The 16,055-nt window shown below is 44.1% G+C and overlaps 1 protein-coding gene across 3 annotated transcripts in view; it reads right to left on the bottom strand.

Moving 5' to 3' along the window:
- Positions 1–16,055, bottom strand: part of CEP152 (centrosomal protein 152) — a 475,089-nt gene that overhangs the window by 320,146 nt on the left and 138,888 nt on the right. For all 3 annotated transcript variants that reach the window (XM_069624789.1, XM_069624790.1, XM_069624791.1), the window contains 2 exons: positions 3,484–3,647; positions 1,427–1,640 (listed from right to left, as the gene is read on the bottom strand). In XM_069624789.1, the coding sequence (XP_069480890.1) occupies positions 1,427–1,640; positions 3,484–3,647 (378 nt within the window). The remainder of the gene's footprint in view (positions 1–1,426; positions 1,641–3,483; positions 3,648–16,055) is intronic.

Below are 16,055 nucleotides of genomic sequence, written 5' to 3'. Positions count from 1 at the left end.
AGGTGATGCATAACGTTAGACCCTTGAAGCTCTCTAGACTGGCCTATGGCTATTGAGTTCACTGGCTGTTGCAGACTCTACTTCCACCTCCTCTCCAACCCCTTCATCCTCCTGCACCCCACTTGTGGGATTCCTAACTGGCTTCTGTAAACCGGATCCTCACACTCTCAGACAGGCTAGTTGTTGACTTTGTATCTTTAGGATCTTTGAATAGTTAGACAACACTCCATTGCTGCTTTGCTCCTCCTTTAGCGGGTCCGTAAATACCCAAGTCTTTAAAAAGTCTGGTGGCCAACTTAGATAGACCTCGAGTCCTGCACGGACACAGGCCACATGTTGCCCAGCTAAATCAAGCCTCAGCCACTTGTGGCTCTACCCAGTCCATGTGCACAGTGCTAAAACTCTTTGTTCCTAGATCAAATATATCCTTGGGCCTAGCGTGGGGGGAGGTGGAGGAAGCAGGGGGGGGGATCTCTATTCATGAGTGCAGATTCCTGAGCACCAGTAGTCAAAAAGGTCTTCTTTGGTGTTCTCTTGCCCTTTCGAAAATTAATCTTGCTGGCTAACATAGCAACCCTTCATGTCCTATGAGGTCCTGCTGAATGAACTGCCTATACAAATCCTCGAAGAAAGCTTGGTGCAGTCCATTCAGCCATCCCTCATTATGGTTCCCTGGTGCAGAATAAAAACCTTAAGCCTAATAAAATCCATACAGGGGTTGGTCTCCCTTTGAGTTGTCATATAGCCACTATAGGCTAGGAGGCATCTTATAGAATGCATGCTGATTTCTATCATGGCCAAGCTCAGAACTTGCACTGTTTAGGTCAAGACATGGCCATGTTGACGCTGTTCAGCTCCCTGTACCGTCTCCAGGTAAGCTCATGGCTTTAGTAATGATCTGGTTGGCCAGCTTTTCTAGGCTGCAGAGTCCCCCTTCCTGGCCATGGGACAGTGTCGAGGCACTATCTTTGTAACATTGTTTTCATTGTATTGCCTGTATCACATAATTTCCAATTCTGTCCTCAGTCTTAAAATGAGAGTTAATTCCCCCTTCATTGACCATTTCCCCTTCTTAAACACCCCTCTTTTTGCTTCCCATTCCAAATGTGCAGACTTGTTTAAGTTACCCTCGGTTTGAGGGGTCAATGTTGGTTCTTGTTGCTCATCACAACACATTACCATCACAGCTGGGAGGTAGGCAGGTATGCTGAGAAATACTAGAACCACAAAGAGGGTACCCTATATGGGTTAATCTTTTTGCTAAATACACCTTCCTACCATGAGTTCAGGTGAAGCACGTAAGGCATCCTGAGCAGAGACCAAGACTATCTCAGCAGAAGCCATGTTACTAAAACAGTGTTCAAAGCGACAAATACTAAACTCTAACAGACTAGATTATTAAGAAAATAATTTTAAGAACACAAACCTCACAGTCTCTAGCTGCCCGTTCTGCTTTCTCCAACAGATTCTTTAGCTCTTCTGTTGTCTCTTGATGCTCTTTGAGTTTCAGCTGTAACTGGGAAACTTGATTTCTTTTTAATTTATTGCTAGACAGAGAACGCCCAAGTTCAGCTTTGAGCTCCATAATCATCTCATCTTTTGTAAGATTTGCAGGTGGGTCTTTCATACGCAAAACATTGCTAGAAAAACAAAACATAACCTAACTGTAGATACAAATATACAGCCCTTAAGGTGTGTGCCACCGAAAAAGCATTTACAAAACCTTTATCTACATCACAAATTAGACAACTCTTTGAAATTCAACATTAATATACAAGCATCTCATTTAATTTTGTTGTTTTGGAAAGTGCAATGGTGTAATTAATTCAAGACGGAAATCAGTCATAGCTCACCATGGACAGTGTGATGGGGCATCACACAAAAAATAAAAAACACAGACCTTCGTACCCGTTAAGGGTAACCACTGTACTCAATTTACAGTGTGGGCCAGTTATTTCTACAAGCTGGTGCTCGGCACTTGGCTCTAGGGTCATGTTTACTCTCTCCCCCTCTCCCCCCGCCCTCACCAGGCATCTCTAATCCTGTTAGTACTAGAACTCAGTAACCCCCCTCCTGTCTTTGGCTAATGCTGTGGGGGGGGGGGGGGGGGTCCCAGATAACACGGCACGCTGACTCCCTGTGATCTTTCTCTCTGTCCCTCTCCAAGCCTCGCTAGGTGTTCCACTGGGAGTTAGTTAACAGTGCCTTGCACTCACCCTGTTGGAGTCACCTGAACCAATCATGCGCTGTCTTACCTCGCCCTTTTGTTCTTCCTCCTTCTCTACCCTTTAAATCTCTGGCGTTCGAATCTTTCACTCTGCCTTCCGACCTCCGCCAGAAGATGTGACTCTCCCACCTTCTACTGTCTCCCCCTCCTCCCATCTCAGCCTACCGCTACTACCACCTTTCCACTCCCATTACCTCTCCAATTCTACTCCCACCACCTCTCCTTCCACTAAAACTGACTACCTATAGAAACCTACAGAAATTCCATAAAAATACCTCTCCACTACCACACTTCTGCCACTGCCTTTCACTGCCACTACTCCAGTCTCTCCTCTCACGATCACTCATGCACATTCACTCTGCAGACCATCTCTCCTGCAACCGCAGCCAGAGTCCATCACTACAGCCTCCTATTGGGTTCTCAATCAAGCTCCCTCCACCTCACACCTCAACGTTTTAACTCTAACAACTTTCCGTGTCGTAGTACCTCCTTAAATGCACCCCTCAACCTTGTGACTGGCGGCTGGCGCTAGCCAATCTAAGGGCTCAATACCCCTTGGTGAGCGCTCAGCACACAGACAATCCAACAACAATGGGGACAGGCTCCTGCCGCTTCCGCTGCCTCCTCACTGGCCCAGTTAATGTCTAAATGTCCCTGATGACCATATTGCAACTAAGGGCTCTGCAAAAAATGCATTTATTTGTGTTAATTTAAAACATTTTCAAATATAATTTTCAAGGAATGCCAATGGAAGCCAGTCAGATCAGGTTGATTATACACCGAGAAGAAAGGCCACAGCCCAGAAATGAACCATCAACTGCCTAATATACTACATTTTGGAAACATTATACCATAGGGAGCCATTTGTGCAAAGTACAGCATGCTGAGAAACATCCAAAACTAACTGAATTTTCATTGTTGCAACAATCTAATAGGCTAAAGAAAGCTTGTCTGGAAGAAAGAACAAAGTGTATTCTCATTTCTATAAAGCATTATGTGTTGGTAAAAGAAGTCTTAACAGCCCAGACATCGACTGAACACTCAAACCATACCAGTACAGACTCGAGACAAAGACGAGAAGCGCCAACACTGGTATCCCAAAATATTTTAACTCATTCAAGTTTAAACATTTCAGGCATGTGGTTTGTCTTTGATATCATCACGTCTGCTACACTCTGCGATATGCTATTATTCAGTTTATGATAAAAGTGCTGATGTGTAAAATAAGATGATTTTAATAGAAGAGAATACAATACCTGTGAACTCTTGATTTTTTCCAGTTTACATTTTGGATACCCAAATCCACATAGGATTCCGACAGATCAACTTCTGCTTCTCCAACTGTGCCATTCAGATACACCCCTAACTTTGCAGCGGATTCATAAAGTGCAAGCTGCTCCTTCAGTTCTGTTAATTCCTCCTAAAAGTACAGAATAATATTTGCAAGATGCCGAGCTCTACACAAAATACCAAGCAATTGCATGAAATACGAGCGTTGGGAAAGAACATAACATTGCGAGATTTCAAAGCCCTTGCATGGAAAAATGTGTTCTATAACAATGTTGGTTAGCAAGAAGGCATTGTGTAAGCAATATCTGAGAGTATATATACATGCCGTCTAACATGTCAAATGCCTTTTTGTAAATGACAAGAACACATTGCTTCTGAAAACTCTCTACCATGAGGGCATCTTGCACCATCATATGGCATTACAGGTAAACACACCAAGATCCCTGCTTCCATCTATTCCCCGGGTCTCCTATACTCAGTTTGAATTATGGAAAACTGTCCAACATTAACACAAACGGTTGGTGACAGTTGGTCTAACATTTGAGTACACCCTGCAGATCCGCTACAGGTTGGTATCTGAACTCCACAAAAGTGGCAGTATAAAAAGAAACCCTAAAACAAAAAAAAAAACACAAAAAAAAAAATACACAATGTAGGGAACTTCCTGAAACCTTTACAAGGGTTCCAACCTAAAAGTCCAATGCTACTGTGCATCAGAGTGGAGTCTGCAGAGAAGAAACTCCAATATGATAAACAGCAGAGGCCCTAAACAAGAATAAAGCTCATCCACTAAAGAACGCTGTATTGATAGCTGTCTAATTGCCACAGGTATCAAAGCTGAATTAATCAGCCAGTTTAGATTATCACAGGTGAGTTTAGATTAAGGTGAGTTTAGGAATGGGTCATAGGAATGCATCCTGTCTCCCACTGATAAATGCATTCACTCAAGGGCGTCACCCGAGTCATCCCACCAATCACACTCCAACCAGCAGAAAAAGGTTCTTATGGCCAGCCAGTCAGGGGTGAATAAACAAACTGCCAAAATCAAAGGCACTCCCACACAGGTTGAAGAGTGGAATTTCTAGGTGACTGCGCCAATTTGCACTGGTCTAAACCCAAACTGGTGCGCCTTTGTGAGCTCTGGCTGATTACATGCCAGCTAAACAGCTATGCTGGCCATGCTTTTGTGGTCTATACAGGTTACAAAACAAAATTCTAGTAGTGACAAACAAAGGTAAACCCAAGAGATTAGTGGTCCTCTCCCAATCCCGTCACTCTAGGGGAAGCCCCAGTGGGATACTTGTCCAGAACGCCACAGAGTATGAAAAGGCAAGGGAGAGGTCTTTACTCCTGTGCATACAGGATGGGTAGGTGAGGGGTGCGGGGGAGGGGGGTAGAAGAGGGGTGGAACTGGTATGCAAGCTCGGCCTCCCCTTACTCAGATTCCACTAGAAGCCACCCCTAGGGTTCTTAGACTCACTATGGTCACTTAATGAAATTACTGGTTCTGTTGCAGGGGACACAGGGAACTTTGGGCCAATGGTAGTTTTCGGGATCAAGATTGGCGGTTCTGCGTACAAAAGACTGTTCCTGGCACCCTGCAGCTGGACCACTTAGGCACCTCGTGACGACGAGCACCAAAAATAGACCTGCAGACTTGATGGAAGAAGACAGCCGCAAAGAACATTGCAATAGGGTGGCAAGCAGCTGATTCACGTGGCGAGAACAAAAAGGCGCTGCTTCAGCAATACCCCTCTTTGTAATAGAGAGCATTAGCTGCAGGAGGAGGGACCTTGGGCAACAAGCTGGCGACCTGCATCATTCCAAGTCGAAACTCAGAGCAGGGACCGAGCCACCAGAGAATCGGAGGAAGCTGGTCACCAGATAGTAAATTACGGATGCCTAAAAAGTTATAGGAAAGTATGACTCCAAAAATAAAGCATGGAGAGGCATAACAATAAGAAAGGGTGAGTGGAGAAAAAGGTTCCTGCACACTCAGGAACATAGAAAATGAATCCACAAGCTCAGCAAAAAGTGCTAGGGGTCTGAAAGGTGAAAGTGATTTGGCATAAAATTAAAAATTAACCAAACGCCCTGCACAAAGATCCTGCCCCAAGAAGTCCTTAGAAGCGTACTGGAACCATCCTTTTGCAGCATGCAGCACTTTCTGTGCAGGTTTGCTGAGGATCCCCATGCGCTTCCGTTTTTAGGTTCCCTTATTTTCCTTATGTTCCCAAGGGCAGAAGGATACTGGTTATGTTTCTAGACCCTTTCTAGATTTCCCACTGAGATCAGCAACCCCCAATTTAGGATGAGCACTGAGACGTTACATACTATCCCCTTTCTCGCTGTTTTAACATTTTCTGTTACAGTCCTCCATCCTCCTTGTAAGAACACATGTTCATGGGTAAAGGGATATTTCTAACCTGTACATGTTATATTGTGAGATCAGCACACCCCACCTTATGTGGAGTACTGAAGGGTTCCACTGTATCCCTCTTCTCACTGCTCACTGCTCCTGTAACATTTCTGTTACAGTGACACGCATACCTGAATGGCTGGTGGCAGTGGACCCGTTTTACCGACTTGTGTGATTATTATTGGCAGGCTGTGTTCGCTGCCCCAGTAATGCACAGAGGGTCACCATTGACCCAAAATTGTGACACTATTCTTTTCTCATCATTTCTTGTGTGCATGTTCTTTCTTGGCCCTTCTGCCGTGCTGGGTGGGGTAGGTCCTGGTTTGACTTCCGAAGAACCCATCTCTCAAACTTTAGTGGCCTCCTTCCAGTCCTCCAGAGGCAGATTCCACTCCTTTGAGACCCCCAACCCACCACTCCAATCACCAGAGTGCTGGACCGAGAAAGCTAGACAAATCGTTCAGGCGACAACTGTTCTAAATCTGGTGTCTTGAAAAGGGTGCCAAAACCACATAGCTGCAAGAAGTTCCAAAAAACACTCTGCTGGGAGCCTTTCTACTCCACTACTGCTAAAAGTGTTCTTTCTTTCATCTGAAGATGACAAATCCAGAGACCGGGTCCTGTAGCTGCTTCATTGTGAGGGTGTGTGCCTGCATCATCATCATCTTCATGGCTGAGGTACTGTGGGACTTGAAGTAATACTTACCCAAAGTTGTGTCGCTCCGGTGTGGCGCGGGTGGGATTTGTACATTTGGGAGTTCACCCATGCACGAACACCCATGCCTAATGCTGGAACGCATTCAGGGACCCATCTACAAAGTTCCTGAACCCTTTTACCAACTATAAAGTACTGTACTTACTTGCTATAGAAGATATCCTCTGGAACTCTTAATTTCCTATACTTGTGCCTGATCCTGTTCTGCCTACTGCTGGACACTAGACCACCAGTGTCCCCTTCTGCTTCTGAGAGCACTCAAGCTTTAGCAGTCTTCCCTAATCCAAATCCAATCCAAACATAAGGCCTCTGTGGAGGAACCCTTACAAATACTTACTTGCTACTGTTGGTAGGGTAACTGTATTATTCCCAAAACAGAATAAGTGACATAGTTTTCTACAAAGTGGGTTTTACTTTCTTGAATCACTTACTGCTATTCTAGAAGGCTTTCATACTGAGGTTTATTTACCAGAAACATTGTATTTATACTGTGTTTATTGGGTATCCAGTCATTTGATTGCAAAGAAAACAGTGGTAAATTTCAGAGCAGACAATAACAGCGAAAAACAGTGCAAACATTAAATAAAGGGTAGTGGGGTAAGGGGTTAAAATGGGTCGGGATAGGGTTGGGGTGGCGTTAAAAGGTTAAAATAAAATGGGGATTCGAGAGGGCCTAATAAAAAAGAAAATCAGTGTTTCAGTGTTTTTTCCGCAATTAAATTTACCATTCTAATTTCTTCCGGTAAGATCACATATAAACTGTTTATTGTGTATGATAGTACTTAACTTAAAGTTCAAAGCTGCCTCCGGCTCTTGGCTCAGGATCAGCTTCCCCAAGTTCAACACAGTTCACAAAGTTTCAGGGTTCCCTTACGCAAAAGGTAAACTCTTCCTGCTTTCAAAAGAATACAGTTCCTTGGGACACTTCCCACAATTTAAGTTGCGAGCCTTCCTGTAACCACTGCGCCGCGATACCTCTGGGTCTGGCGCGCAATATAGATAAAAAACAAACAACTTCCCAGTTCCTTTAAGATTAGTATCTTGTACCAGTTCACTTCGACAGTTCTGTCTCTTAACTTCAATTTCAGATTTCAGACTGTTGCAAAACAAACCTCTTTCGAGCTACTTTCATTGGCTTCTTTCATGTATGGCACTCTGTCTAAGGGCAGTGGTTGGCCCACACGGTGCACCCATTACAGGTCACACAACCGATACCCCTTCTTACTGGTTTCATCAACAATTATGCACTTTATCTTTTTTGGTATTCCTATGGTTCTTGTCAACACAGGTTTCCGCTTAGCCTGCAATTACTGGGCCCCTCTTGGCTTTGGGCCAATATTTAGTTGTCAATACTTGTTTCATACAAAGCATTCCTAATTTTCTGTCACATACAATACTTGCCTTTCACTACATGTATAAGTATTCACTGTGCTTTGTATTCTGTGAGGCATTCAAAAGTGCTTTCAATCAGTGTCTATTCACTCAGTATCTTAAAAGTACTTGTTCTGCCATGCAAAAGTACTTTGTTACTTTCAGTTAGTTCGACATTCACAAAGAACTTTGTGATACGCTACCAGAGCGCCCCGGCAGGAGTGTTTAACTGCCTTACACTCACCGGTCGCACACGGCAGCGTGCTTCTCTTCGGCGTCCTTTGCATTGGGCTTCTCCAGGTTTCTTCAGCTTCTCAGCTTCACCAGAAGCCGCTTCTCCTTCACAGCCTCCGCAGAGAGCACCGGTCACTCTCCTGGCCTCCTGCGATGGCGGCTGGGGTCAATGGGTGTGCCACAGCTTCCACGAAGTAGACCCTCTCCTCCAGACCCTCGCACAGCCGACCACGGCTCCGGCATCCCTTTCTCCTGCACAACACCGCTCCTGGGACCTTGTTCTCCAGCTTCCTTTCCTGCAGCCCATTTCCCTTTTCCAAAAGGGGCAGGCATTTTTATATTCCTCAGGTGTGCTAACTAAGCCCAGCTGTGGGTCATTGAGTTCCATTGCCTGTCTAGGGAGAACACCATTAGGCAGACATGCCCGGTTGTCCATTGGTATGCCTCTATAGCCCTCTTCGTCTCAGTAACAGAGTGGTGTTTGGAACTGTCCGATTTAATAAAAGCAGCATTCATAACTGTTTTGTCTCGAATAGGTGTGTTTATCAGTAAAATTAGGATGTGTCCTAGTTGGTTTCTTCCTCGTCCCAGTACTAAGGTGTTGTTTCTGTGGGACAGTTTGAAAGAAGAAAAAGGGAAAGGGTTTACAATACCCTACAAAGGTTTTAGGGAAAAAGGGCACATTGTGAAAAGGGAAAGGGGGATACAACGTCTCACCTAAGGAGGTCCTCTCCCCACATTCCCTCCACCCAGGTGACCCTCCCTCGCATAGCCACACGCAGGGTCGGGATCCAAAAGCAATGGCCTTTCCCTGGCCACCTGAGAGGAAAATCCTGGGGAAAAAGAAGTGAGGACACCCTCAGGTTCCTCACACTTCCTACAGCCCTCTCTCCCTCCTAAAATAAGCCTGGCTGCCCTGCCATTGCTAGTTACCTTAAGTGGTACAGGCCTATAATAAGAGTTGGAGTTCTGTATTGCACAAAGGTTAGTCTTATAAAGTCCTACATAGGTGGACTTTAGAAAAACGGTCCTAACACAGGGGTCTGGATTGGTTGGTCCGACTAGCACACAGAACCGACAGCGGCTTTCTGAAGATTACAGAGATACAGGGCTTTTCTGGAATGGCTGGAAGCCATGTTGGGTATCTTCAACAGTTGTCATCAGCTCTTCAGCAGGCTGCAACTCTTTGCAGGGGTGATGGCTCAAAATGACGATCTGAAGAAAGACTGCTCCTTTTATCTGAAATCCAAGCCAGGGTCTCCCCAGCACACCAATGGTAAGTCACCTACACCATTGAAACTGGCAAGAGACATCTAATAGACTTGTGTCCTACTCCTGCCCTACAACAGACATACCACTGGCTGGAGCGTGGATGGTCACTACAGTCCGAGCTCCAACCTCCAACTAGATGTTCATACACTGCTGCTTTGCTGTGGACACTCAAGGTTATGCCCAGGAAAGGACTTGCCTTACATGGAATTTCCCGATCTGAGAGGGCAGGGAAAAGGCCAAAGAACAAGCTGGCCAAAAACATGGTGAAAATGTGTGGCACAGCCATTTTGACTACATGGTACTCACAATGGCATTATGACATAAAATACAGAAGTGCGTGCCAGAAAAGCAAAAAACTCTAGAAAAATATCACTGCCACCAACTATTCTTGCTTATATATACACAAGTAACAGAAATGTTACTAAAAGAAAAAAGGATACAAAGTGCCCCTATCCCAATTCATTGTATGGTAAAGCGTGCATCATAAAACGAGTAATCTCCTAAAGGGAGACAGAGTCCCCATGCACTGGTATTCATAGGGGCTCACAAGTGCCCCCAAGACAGATGAGCTAAGCAAGTTAAGTAAAGCAAAAGGCTTCACTTACTTACCTCAAAAGGTTAGGACAGGAATCAAACCATAGCAAAATGTTGAGATGTTCCATTCAGGTCAATGGAGGGAAAGATGCAAAAAGAAAATTGTTCCTAACATGGCATATCTGGGTGATACTCTGATCGCCAGCTCCACATGGAAGAAACAGATTTCGCACCTTAGGAGGGTGCTGCAGGATATACAAATGGCCAACCTGGCCATAAAGATTTCTAAGCGTCAAATTGGTAAGGGTTCATTGGTCGACATAGGGCATGAGGTGGAGTAGCAGGCAAGAACCAGCCTACCCGCAGTAAAGTGCAGGTATCTGGGAAACCCTGACTACTCAAATGCTGATAAGACTTTCTAGTACTCTCTGGGTCTTACAGAAACTTCATGGATGACTATAGGCCCAAAACTCTCATTAATGCAAACACTTCACCCAAAAAAAAAAAAATGAAGGTAGTTTGGATTGTTACAAGGCTTTTCGGAGAGGCGCTTTGCTAAGCAACCATGTTCAGGGTTCCCGACTACAAGAAAGCTTTTAAATAGTAAACTGACACTTCAGATGTTGGAATAGGTGAAGTCTTGCCTCAACTGGATTAGAATGGGAGGGAAGACTACTGCATGTTTAATCAGATGAAAGCTGTAATGGTAAGGAACAGAAGTCGGCCACTGCGGAGAAAAAGTACATCTTCATATTGTGGCCTCCGATAAGGTCTAGATACTACTTAATGTGGTCTTCTTTCAAGATTCAGACACACCCATGAATCGGATGATGCACATGAAAGGAGAGAACACCAAGTTGCTCATCTGATTATATATATATATAAATAAATATAAAAAACTCTAAATCGGGATTACCCCTTACGAGGTGTGAAGACTAGCTGCTCAGCCACGTTATCAGTGAAAGTTGGTTTTTTACGTTTGGTGAAACACTGCAGGTCTACTAAAGGTTAGTTTCTCTTAACCCCACACAAGTGATGGTATTGAAAAACCCTTTTAAAACCAGGTTTGTCCTTTCAAGATGGAATTAAAGGCTTACAGAATAAATGTGGGGTGGCTCCCTCTGCTGCTGCCATACCCCAAACAGAAGTGCATATATAATGTAAAACACTGAACTGCAATTTGCTCTAGTTTGAGCATTCATGTTTGGTAGAGGAATCCTGCTGCCCTATACAGAATAGTAATGGGAGATTCAAGATACAATGCAACAAAACATCGAAAGCTTCAAAATGACAAAAGGAATTAGGAGGAGAGATCTCTTGTTGATAAAGAAATCAGCAAAATGAATAATTCAAGGTTGGCCTAGAACTGTGAAAAGGTATAAACATCTGAGACAAGAAGCCTGGAGAGTACCAGCTTCATTGGCAGATGGGGTTGTGGGGCAATAGTCATATGGTCTGCATAATTCACATGACGTTATGGGTTGAAACAAGACCGTTCCAAACCAGATGCAAACCCATTGAATTCTCTCTAGTGCCACCATGATACTGGTCTTGGCGTTGGAAGAAGTTAAGCTTTCTCATACACCATCAAGACCTCTCTCTGCTATATTGCAATGCAATGGGTTGTTCAGAGCTACTCTGCAGGTCAATACTTTAATGAGGGAGAGGAAAATTTTAAATTACTTCACAAATATCATTTCAAAGTACACCTAGAGTATCTCATCTAAAAATAGACGTTTGGACTTTTTATGGTGCAATAGCTTTCACACGCAATAAGAGTTGTTCCTATGGTTATGTTTGGCCACCAAGAAAACAACTCTTGACGGGAGGAATAATTCAAGTGCCTGGGCAATAGCCCAAAATATGGTGGGGATTCAATGACTTATTATCATAGCACTTGGCTTTATGGTATTTCATGTTTTAACATTTCAGTCCATATTTCATTTTATTGATCAGCAACATGCATTTTCGTCTGTATGTCCATAATTATTCCATTTTATTTTTCAACATTTATTTTGTGCTCTATGGATAAAGTCACAACTAGGTTTTACAACGTTTTTTCAAATAAAATTAAGTCAACTCTGATTCCTTTTATGGACCAGCACATGGGAAGTCCTCTGCAGATCAAGTCAAGCTATGTTTATGTGTGTTTATGTTTATTATTTGATAATGCGTTCAAAACCCAGGGGTAGCCGGGCGCAGCGGGTACAAGATTCCTTAGGTTACATACAGAGGATACAATACACGCCAATACAATGCAGTACATGTCAATACAAACAGCTGAAGCAATGCATGTCATGTTACCATATTTAGAGTACATATATCCAAAAAAGTACAGGGTGAAGGCTCACGGCCACTGTGATCCAGGGACGAGTGCAAGGGTTCAGATTAGTTGACGTTGGTCCAGAGCCAATTTTTCACCTTGTATCTAAATCTAGAGTAGGGTTGGGTAGGTTAGCTCTCAATACAATGGGCAGTGCATTCCAGGCCTGGGCGGCTCGAACAGGGAAGCTTGCTCCGCCCACTTTTGTTTGCCTAAATCTGGGAGTTTCTAGAAGGAAATGGTTGGTGGCTCTAGTATGGTGACTGGGCGATTTTCTGGTGAGTCTGGCCGAGATGTAAGGAGGTGCTGTGTTGTTAAGCCCTTTGTGGGTGAGAGATAACGTCTTGAGAAGAACTCTGTCACTGATTTTTAACCAATGGTGGTCTTTCCTGATGTAGGAGATATGCGCTCTACTGTGTATGTCCAAGGCTGCTCTAAGAGCATTGTTTTGCAGTATTTGCATTTTGTTAATGATAGTTTTATTGGCGCCTGCATAAAGGGCGTTACAATAGTCCATCTTCGACATTACAAGTGCGTTAGCTAGTGTGATGCAGTTGGCTTTGAAGAGGTAGGGTCTACAGGTCCTGATTAATTTGCAGGTGTACGCTGTAGAGGAAGCCAGGGTGTTAACTTGTTTTTTGAGGAATAAGGTGGAATCAAGGTAGAAACCTAGTGTTTTTACCTCAGTTGCCACCTTCATTATATTGCCATCTGTGTTCAAAGCGAGATAGTTAGGGCTACGTTTTTTAAGGTTGGAGTCGGAACCCAAGATCAGTATCCGTTTTGTCGTCATTTAGGCAGAGGCCGTGGGAGGCCATCCATGCCTGAATGAGGAGGTAAATCTTGTTTACTAAAGCTGTGTCTTCGACAAAGTTGCCCGATAGTGGCTTGAGGATCTGCGTGTCGTCCTCGTAATTAGTATAGGTTACCCCCAATATGTCAAGTTTGTCGAAGAGTGGCGTAGTAAAGATATTGAACATTGTCGGGGAGACACATGAGCCTTGTGGGACACCACAAGTGATGTGAATTGGGTCCGCTGCAGCTACAGGGGAGAACACTCATTGTACGGTTAGCTAGGAAGGATTGTACTCATGCTATAGCTTCACGTGAGAAATGGGCGGCAGACGCTAAGTGGTTGCATAGCACTGCATGATCCACCAGGTCAAAGGCCGCCGATAGGTCAAGGAGGAGGAGCATAGTCGTTTTACCTTTATCCTTCAACTCGTCGATTTGTGTCTTGAGGCCGATTAGGGCTGTTTCATTACCATGAAGTGGTCTGAAACCAGATTGCCGTGATCCTAATATTTGGTACGACTCCAGATAGTTTTGAATCTGGAGGTAGGCTACTGTGTCAATGATTGTAAGGAGAAATGGGACCGTAGTAATAGGCATATAGTTAGTAGGACCTTTATAGCTGGGTCAAGGGTCTGTTTTTTGAGTAGAGGCAATACCCAGGATTCTTTGAGGTTCGTGGGTACAGTGCTAGAGCTAAAGGAAGCTTTGATTAGTTTCAAGATGAAGGGTGCTAAATCTCTGGCTGCGTCCTTAATGACTTGCGCAGGGCAACTGTCGCCTTGACAATTCGATGGTTTAAGGGATAATATAACCTTTTCAGTTTCCAATATGGATATGTTGGTAAACCTGAAAGGTTGTCAATTGCTTTGAGTAGTTGTGTTGGGTGTCTCTGTCAATAGAGTGGTATGGGTTCCACTAGAGCACAGGGAAGCTTTTTTTCTTAGCAATTTTAGATTGAAGGATTGTAATTTTATTTGCTAAGGCATTTTGTATGCTGGTACACCATATTTTGTCCTTGGGGACATTATCTGTAGGAGCAATAGGGTTTTCCATTTCCCAGAGAATGGAGAAAAGTTCTTTAGAATTCGAATTGGCTTTACTAATTCTTTCGTTAAACGTGTCTTTTAGTTTGGATTATTTCCTTCTTGTCCTTTTTGGCAAAGTTGGCAAGTAAGGTTTTATTCTCAGCTGAAGGAGAGTGCCACCAGGTGGCTTGGAGTTTGCGTTTTTGGATGCGTAATTCTTGGAGGTGGGGGGTGAACCATGAATTGAGGTGAGATTCTCGTTTACTTTTACGAAGTTTGGTAGGGGCAATCATGTCCAAAGCTTTGGACAGAGTTGTTGAATGTCTCAACTAGCGCGCTTGGGTTGGATTCAACAGAGCTAGCGGTGAGAGCTGGTAAGATTAGTGGGAGTAGTTTTTCAGCCATGATTTCTTTTTTACTTCTCGTTGGCATGGGAGGTACTATTTCACTCTTATTTGGTTTGGGAGGCTCTATGATGGCTGAGAAGCATATGAGGTGGTGGTCTGTCCAGGTTTGAGGTAGAATATTAGAGCTGGTGATGTCGCAGTTATGGTTGGCTATCCAGTCTAATGTACATCCTTTTATATGTGCAGGGGCTAAGAATTTTTGTGTGATACCATGATCGACTAGAATTGATTGGATAGATTGGGCTTGTTTGTCCTCAGCGTCATTAAATCCCAAGTTAAAGTCACCTAGTAAAAGGAGCTGGGTGGAGTCTTCAATGCTGTTAGTGAGGAGGCTAGATAGGTCTTCTTGAAAATTACCTAGTGGGCCTGGTGGCCTGTACACTAGGAGGACCGTTAGTGTGCTGTTGTTGGAGATGGGTATTTTAGCGGAGAGAAGTTTGCACGATGTGATTGCTAGATGTGGGGTAAGTCTAGCAGCTAACTGCGTTTTGGCAATGATGGACAGGCCGCCTCCTCTGGAGTTAGGCCGATCAGCTCTTAGGATATTGTAGTTGTCTGGTATGGCAATCATGAGTGCAGGACCTGCTGCATCATGGAGCTAAGTTTCAGAGACAGCAAGGATATCTAAATTGTCCATGGCAAGTATGTCAGCAATTTCCGTGTCTGTGTGCTATGAGGGACCTAGCATTAATGAGGGCTCCTGCTAAGCTAGGAGTTGCGATTGTGTCTTTGACGAGTCTGAGACTGGGGCGGTTGGGTCTCCTCTGTTTACGATGCAAGTCGATTTATAATATAGGACACCTTACTGCTGCTGAGGCTAGAAGGTCGGGGTTGGTGGCAGTTGGAGTGAATGTAAGGCCTGATGGACTAGTTCTTTTGTTTTTGAGGACGTGACAGTCTTGCTCTAAGTCGCAAGTTTCTCTCTTGCAAATTGCAAGGGGTAGAGTTGGTGAGGGCCATTATTGTGGTGATAGTTAGAATAGTCCAGGCTAGGGACCTGGATGTGTATAGGAGGCAGGTCTGGATAGTGCACATGTTGGGCGAAAATAGCACATTGGCACCTATATTTGGCAGACCCATTCGGGACCAAAATATAGTTATGCTGCCACCTGGCACTGAGATTTGACACTCTTAATCAGGGCTAGGGTGCATATATGCTGCCGTGAAGCACCTAGATTTGACAATCCTATTCAGGAATAGAATGCATATATACTACAATAAGTATAGACCTAGGACATGAATGCATATATATTACAGTGAGGCACCTAGATTTGACACTCCTATTCAAGAGTAAAATGCATATGTACTACAGTGAGACACCTGGATGTGACAATCCTATTCAGAGCTAAGAAGCAGTTATACTACAGTAAGGCGTATAGAATAGGCATTCCTGTTAGTGGCTAGGGTACAGATAATGTGTAGCAACAAAGCATCTATGTTTAA

The sequence above is a fragment of the Ambystoma mexicanum genome, chromosome 11, assembly GCF_040938575.1.
Source record: "Ambystoma mexicanum isolate Mex_15411 chromosome 11, UKY_AmexF1_1, whole genome shotgun sequence".
In the NCBI taxonomy this organism is placed as follows: domain Eukaryota; kingdom Metazoa; phylum Chordata; class Amphibia; order Caudata; family Ambystomatidae; genus Ambystoma; species Ambystoma mexicanum.
Note: the sequence above shows the minus strand (reverse complement) of the source record. Positions and strands in the feature narration are given on the sequence as shown.